The 7,014-nt window shown below is 39.5% G+C and overlaps 1 protein-coding gene across 2 annotated transcripts; it reads left to right on the top strand.

Annotated features, from left to right (window-relative positions):
- The first annotated feature begins 363 nt into the window (after window positions 1-363).
- Window positions 364-6,050, top strand: LOC122863070. 2 transcript variants are annotated; one of them, XM_044169175.1, is made up of 7 exons: window positions 364-504; window positions 654-989; window positions 1,132-1,407; window positions 1,576-1,638; window positions 4,290-4,376; window positions 4,470-4,498; window positions 5,374-6,050. In XM_044169175.1, the coding sequence occupies exons 1-7, from the start codon at window positions 444-446 to the stop codon at window positions 5,410-5,412; spliced, it is 891 nt and encodes a 296-aa protein (XP_044025110.1). In that variant the 5' UTR covers window positions 364-443; the 3' UTR covers window positions 5,413-6,050. The 2 variants fall into 2 exon arrangements, with proteins under 2 accessions (XP_044025110.1, XP_044025109.1); XM_044169174.1 differs by having other exon boundaries at window positions 1,132-1,419.
- Window positions 6,051-7,014: the final 964 nt, after the last annotated feature.

Below are 7,014 nucleotides of genomic sequence, written 5' to 3'. Positions count from 1 at the left end.
GGAGGGACAATTTCAATTAATTTCAGTTTATTTGTTGCTTAGCCTTCTAAAGTAACTGTCTTTACATCAACAATTTGTCTTTCTGTGAAACTATGAAATACAGGCAAGTTATTAAGAATTTACAGGACCAATTAAATAAAGCATTACCAAAATCAACTCTACTTGTCTCCTCAGTTTATCTCCACAGGATCATTTACAGGCCGCTGTGACCTCTCTAAGAGGGAGGTCGAGTAATAAGAGAGATAAAAAAGTTTATGTAGGCTGAGCATTCGCCAGCACAAATTCAGAAAGTTACAAAATCAACAAAACATAGACGGGTCAATTGAGGAAGTGGCAAATTACTAATCACAGGAAGTAGATTCTTCATTTCACATTTAACAGGCTCCAGTTCAGAGACTCTGACAGTTAATAGCTGAGAAGGGGCAGAAAAAGACTCAAGGACAATGGCTGAAATCAGATGGATTAAAACGTCTTCATTTCTGATGCTGCTGCTTCACTTTACAGGTAAGGATACTTATAACATGTTTACGACCAACAGAAACATTACAAAACAAACTTTTGTTGGATCTTAAATTATCCACTAAATCTCAACATAAAAGTAAATTTTGATATTTCATCAAATCAATCATCAAATATTTTTCTCATCTTTTCAGCAGCAGTGACTGGACAACATTCCCTCAGCTTTGTTGTCAGAGTTGGAGGTGAAGTGTCTTTGATTTGTGAAAATGTGATAGATGGTCAGGACAAATGTGACGGCACTACATGGCTCTTCATTGGTACAGGAAGCACAGCACCAGTACAGCTGATTGAACTTGGGAAGATTGGTGAAAAAGCCAAAGCTAAATCAGACAGACTGAGCGTTACAGCAAGCTGTTCTCTGGTTATAAAGAAGGCCACAGTTGAGGATGTTGGTTACTACAACTGCAAACAGCTTGAATCAGGACATCAACAATTTGAAGAGACTCAGGTTGTTCTGTCTGTTATTAACAGTGAGTATTTACATCATAATGTTTTCATCTCAAACTGTCTTGTTAGAACAATATACTGAAACATTACAATAATTATAATCACAGTGATGAAGATAATTTCACTCTTTTTGTCTTTCTCTCATGATATCTCCATCTTCTCCAGTGACTGAACATGAGGACCCTGATAAGGTGACGTTAACCTGCTCTGTGTCGACATATGGACAGTGTGGACACACAGTGAAGTGGCAGTATGAGGGTAAAGATGTGGACAAAGACAACAAAGACATGAAGACATCGCAGTCTGACTGCACAGTTACTGTGACATTTCTTACCTCTTCTCTCAAGCAGAAGTCAAAGTATCATGAGTTGCTGAAGTGTGAAGTGACTGATGGCTACACTAACAAAGTGCAGCTGTTTCCCTTCAGCCCTCAGCCCTCAGGTGAGAAATCAGGTGAGAATATGATGAGCTGTTTAAAATCATTTCATCCTGATGTAACAACTAAACTACATTTGATTATTTGATGGATTTTAAGTTTTAAGATGACATCATTCTTTCTCATTTATAAACATGAGGTATTTTCTCATTTTACAATTTTTAATTTGAAAGGTGCAGCTACAACAAGATCAATATCAACAGCAGCACCACCACCGCCACCAACAACACAAGAAGGTGAGGGACAAAGTAGCTTGCTCATATGTATTCAACATAAAACAAATCTAGGAATAATTTATACACACACACACAAATACTTTAGGTTTGGTCAAAACTGTATACTGTAGATATTTACAGTGGCAGTCTTGGATGTTTTGGTTACGTGGGCGAACTCTCATATTTACAAAGACCCAACAAATCCCACCATGAGCAAGCACTTGGCGACAGCGGCAAGGAAAAACTTCCTTTTAACAGGCAGAAACCTTGGGCAGAACCAGACTCAATGGTAGGCGGCAGAGAGAGAGAGAGAGAGAGAGAGAGAGAGAGAAAATTCCACCAAGAATTTTAAAATAGTAATAATGTAATGTTAGTGGTAATATTAATAAAGTAACAATAATATGAATGATAGTCATAGGAATAATAATGACAATAATAGAAACAGAGTCAATAACAACAACTGTAGTAGTAGTTGTCGAGCAGGAACACAGGGGCAGCAGGTGGCCCACAACCACAGATCCAGTCTCTGCAGCTCCGGAGGCAGATAGCATACAGATGGAGAGGGAGAGGTGCATTATGGGAAGTCTACCAGCAGTATAGGCCTATAGCAGCATAACTAAGTGTTAGGTTTACATGGTCTAAGGAACCCAAAAGCAGGACACAGTGAGAGAAGGAACTGGATCGTTAGTTCAGACAGTCTTTATTTTAAGTACTACAAAAGATCACTGGTAGATGAATGCTCTTCCAGAGCGGGCGAAGCAGGTGTAGTCCGCTGGAGCTGGTGGGAGAACTTTTCGATGTGGGCCGCGCAGGGACCAGCAGGGACCAGCAGGGCTCAGAGGCGGTGAAGAGAGTGTTTCTGGAAATGGCTCGGATAGCGTGGGAGGTAGCTTGACTGGAGACTGCAGAGATCAGGTAGACAGACCACAGTGGCTGGGATCACTGGCAGGGAGTCAATCTGGAGCAGAGACAGACAAGGTCAAACAGGAGCAACTGGAAACTTAACTGGGTGAGGATTTAGGCCGTGGCTAAGGTGCACTGAGACGATCTGGTGCTGGTTGAATGGTAGATCCAGGTAGATATATGGTGAGGTTTGATTGGGTGATGAACATCAGGTGTGCTGGTGATCAGCAGCAGGAGGGAAAACCAGAGCGCCCCGCCCAGGCCAGTACACACACACACACATACACATACACATACACACACACACACACACACCAAGAGACAAACAGAAGACTGACAAGGAACACAGGAAGGGGAGAGCTATAACAGAGCACACAAAGCTAGGAGAAGAGATGTGGCTAAATTATGACACTAAGGGATGGTTCAGGACTTATCCAAGCCAGCCCTAACTATAAGCTTTATCAAAGAGGAAAGTCTTAAGCATACTCTTAAATGTGGAGATGGTGTCAACAAACAAACCGAACTCATAACATCTTAAGAAAAACATTGAGCAATCAATTCATCTTCACTAGTGGAAACATAACATACACAATTCACGTGTTATAATTCTTTTTAACATGTGAAACACATATGGAACTAGTCAAAATATTTTAAATGCACATGAACAAGACCCAGAGTCTACAGTCATGCTAGCTGCTCTGTGAGGCTGGATGTATAAAAGAGAATGGAGGCTGTACTTAAGAACAGTGGCACTTTAAGCTCAATGCTAACATCAGTATGCTAACATGCTCACAATGACAATGCTAACATGCTGATGTTTAGCAGGTATAATGTTAACCATGTTAACCATCTTAGTGTGTTAGCATGCTAGCATTTGCTGATTAGCAATAAACACAAAGTACAACTTAGGCTGATGGGAATTTTTGAGGTATTTGGTCATAAACCAAGGTATTGGACAAATTCAAACTTCAACCTGATGATGGCGATAGTGGAAATTTCAGGGGATCACCAAAGTTGTTACACTTCATCCTGATGGGGACATGACTGAACCAAATTTCATGGCAAAAAGTTGTTGGGAAATTTCATTAAAAGCCAAAAATGTCAACCTGCTGGTGATTACCAAAGTCCTCAGGCTTCATCCTCAGGGGATCATGATTGACTGTACAACCTTGTGGCAATCCATCCACAAGTTGTTGAGATGTTAGCCATGCTAGCGCTCTTTGAGGCTATGTGTGCATTGCTAATTAGCACTAAACACAAAGTACAGCTGAGGCTGATGGCAATGTAATTAGTTTTACAGGTGTTTGAACTATGAACTAAAGTATTAGAATAATTCACATTTTGACCTGATGATGGCACTAGATGAAAATTCACCCATTGGTCCTCATATGAGAAATAAGATAAGAATATTTCATTTAGTTAGTGAAGATGGTAAACAGTTATTTTCTTACAGTTTGTGTTTTGTTATTTCATTTTATATTCAACAAAATCAAAATAGAACAAGGAAATAGTTATTTTCATCCCACAGCAGATTATGTAATTCTTCAGCATTTTATCACAATACTCCATAGATTATCCCTAGCAATTACTCACAGATTGTAGACATGCACACTAAAATTCAGGCATCTTTAGATATAAGTAATAGTTTATTTGTACTTATTGTTTTTATTTTTAAAAACACGTGTATTTCTCTTCTCTTTTAGCCACCTCTTTTAAGCAGATCAGAAAGCTACAGCCGAAATATGTTTCATGTTTTCATCCCCTTTCAGACTGGTGGAGGTTCAGCATTGTGTCTGTGGGTTTAGCAGCACTCATAATAATCGTTGTGGCCGTCAACATGTGGACAAGAACTAAAGGTGAGAACATTCACAGATGAAACTTGTAAACAGGAAGTTTTGATAAACCTGGATTTTCACTGTGGAAACTAAAGTTGACTCTTTTCTTTTCAGGGAAAAAAACACAGATGGATGAAAACAAAGTGAGTTTTTGCAACAAAATATTGAAAAGTTTTTACAGTTGGTACTTTACACAGCAAACCACTGTTTGTGATGTCTGTTCTTCATTCTGAACTGTAGATATAGATAGAAGGAGAAAAAACACACAGGGCTCACTGTGTCGTACTGAAGTGGTCATATCAGCAAAGGATTCGTTGCAGGGAAAAGCAAAACATAATATGACAATAAAACATTTAATATGAACTTAAAATTAAGTGGATGCAAATATTAGGGAAACATGACAATATAATGCAGTTCATTACAACACCAACACAAACTACAGCGTCCAAAGACGCTATCGATCTGAATCAGCACCTCTTTGACACAGTGTCAATAAAAACTGAACATTATGAGTTCCAGATTAAAGGGTCAGTTCACCTAAATTACATCACAACAGTATTTTCTCACTTAACCTCGAATGGCATTAAGCAATGCAGACAGTTTTGTTGTATTTCAAAAAACAATGTCCATGTTACTATACTACTATACAATCTAGTTCCAATGCAAACTGTCCAGCAGCCAATCAGATAAAGATCAGATCAGACAGTAACTGATGGTGCGTTCAGGGTCTGCTGACTCACCTGTGAACTGTGTTCAGTTTAAAAAAAATTTGGGTATGGGGTACTTCTGGGCTTATACATATATACATATATATATTCTTTTACTTTAATTTATTTATTTCTTGCTGCATGTCCTTCGTTGCCACATAAACACTTCCTCTCTCAGTGGCAGAAACACAGTAACTGATGGTGCGTTCAGGTGCTGTCAGATTATTTCTTATGTCCATGTGTGTCAGTGCTGTGAAAGTTGTCAGTTACAGTGTGTCAGAGTGAGGGTTTGTTTGTGTTGTGTTTCACAGGTGTATGATGATGAAGATGAAGATGATGGTGAACTATGAAAACTTTGGAGACTCTTCTGCCTCAGTCAGACTCCGCTGATCAACAACTTCCATATCAACATCAACTCACCAGAGAAAAGACTCCACTGCAGTTAAATAATAGCACGTTTACACGAGCAGTTGAAGCCTTTAGATAACAGAAATCTAACGAGATCATTTTGGGTTTTTTATTACTGATTGTTTTTGTTTTTATTTATCAGTGTGAGAAATGTTTGTGTGCTCAGCCATTTCTATTTCAGTCTGACTTTGGACAACAATATTCAAGTCTTGATTTCATCTCATATCAGGAAGCCCACTGTAAGTTTCACAAAATGTCTTTTCCTGCTTCAGTTCAGAAGACAGCAGCTGGATTTCAACTTCATTTAACAGGAACGAGCATTTAACGCTTCCAGCTGAAGAGTTCAGACCTGAGTTTAAGGTTTACTGGTTGTTTTTGAAGCTACAGCAGCTGGAGCTCAGATTCATGTCTCCGTGTACAGAAGAACTCATTTTAATTCACTTTCATTTAGCATTGTTTTTGACATATTTGTTGGGATGTGTATGTGTTTGGCTTGAATGTGTTTTCAGCCTTAATGGAGTCAGTAACAGTATTCTCTTTGTTATATCTGATAACAATATAATCTGCAAATAAAGAAATGTTTAACATGTAATTCTACACTGTTGTGTGATTCCTTCATGGACCGACAGTGTCATAATGGAAAGTGAATATTGTTTCCTATGAATGTCCCGCCTCTACTAGTAGCACAACCTCCCTCCTCTTGTCCACTTGTAGTAGTAAACCTTCCCTCTGTTGGGTTGAACAGCTCTGTTCTCACTGGGAACTCAAATGTGTCTAAATACAGATAGAAATGCAACCAAAGTGACCTGAGCATGCACAGAAATGTAACGACTCAGGCTACTTTCAGAGGCTTTGGATGCACACGACCACCTACTCTGACCTAATATGAATGTAATTACATTTCACACATGTTAAACGCCCAACTAATCATGTCTGCAGGGAGCATATAGCATGAAAAGCCTACAAACCACAGGTGAAGTATTGATGTCAAACAAACTCAGCCCCCACTGTCTTCACTGTCTAGTTGAACAGTGGAGCACAAAATGTGTATTTATGTCAAACACTTTCCTGCGAAAACAACAGGAACAGAGCTGCTGCTACGTATTGTGGAGGCCTGACGCTCTACGTCCCGGCAGTTAAAGACAGTTCAGTCTGGACGCTCATCAATGTTTTAACGTTTGTTGCAACGAGTCTCAGTGACCCCAAACCTTCCAGGGGTCAAAGTAGTTTCCAACAGAATTCGACAAGTGCCTCTTTGTCTCGTGTCCTAATAAAGTGTGGACTGTCTGTTCCTGTGAGCCTCATGTGTTTCTGACGTTTATCTGGTCATCATTAGAGGGTAAAACCTCCAGAGCTCTGCTGCTGCTGTTAACCACATTCTCATCTAAACACTTCCCCTTCAGTTCAAAGATAGAATAAGGAACCAGCAGGTCTCAGACCAGTAAAATATCATCTTATCCGTGTTCTTTCCCTGCTGCTTGAGTCAAATTCTGGTGGGAGAGGAGTTTGACTCTTCACCTGTCTGTGCATGTGTGCTGTCAAAC

The sequence above is a fragment of the Siniperca chuatsi genome, linkage group LG16, assembly GCF_020085105.1.
Source record: "Siniperca chuatsi isolate FFG_IHB_CAS linkage group LG16, ASM2008510v1, whole genome shotgun sequence".
Taxonomy (NCBI): domain Eukaryota; kingdom Metazoa; phylum Chordata; class Actinopteri; order Centrarchiformes; family Sinipercidae; genus Siniperca; species Siniperca chuatsi.
This window is presented reverse-complemented; position numbering and strand designations above follow the sequence as displayed.

What these genes read in the sequence shown, in the direction of transcription:
- LOC122863070 (XM_044169174.1), top strand. Translation starts at nt 444, where the DNA reads ATGGCTGAAATCAGATGGATTAAAACGTCTTCATTTCTGATGCTGCTG. An exon ending in GCCACCAACAACACAAGAAG is followed by an intron (nt 1,639 to 4,289) that starts GTGAGGGACAAA and finishes ATCCCCTTTCAG; the next exon opens with ACTGGTGGAGGTTCAGCATT. An exon ending in CATGTGGACAAGAACTAAAG is followed by an intron (nt 4,377 to 4,469) that starts GTGAGAACATTC and finishes TTTTCTTTTCAG; the next exon opens with GGAAAAAAACACAGATGGAT.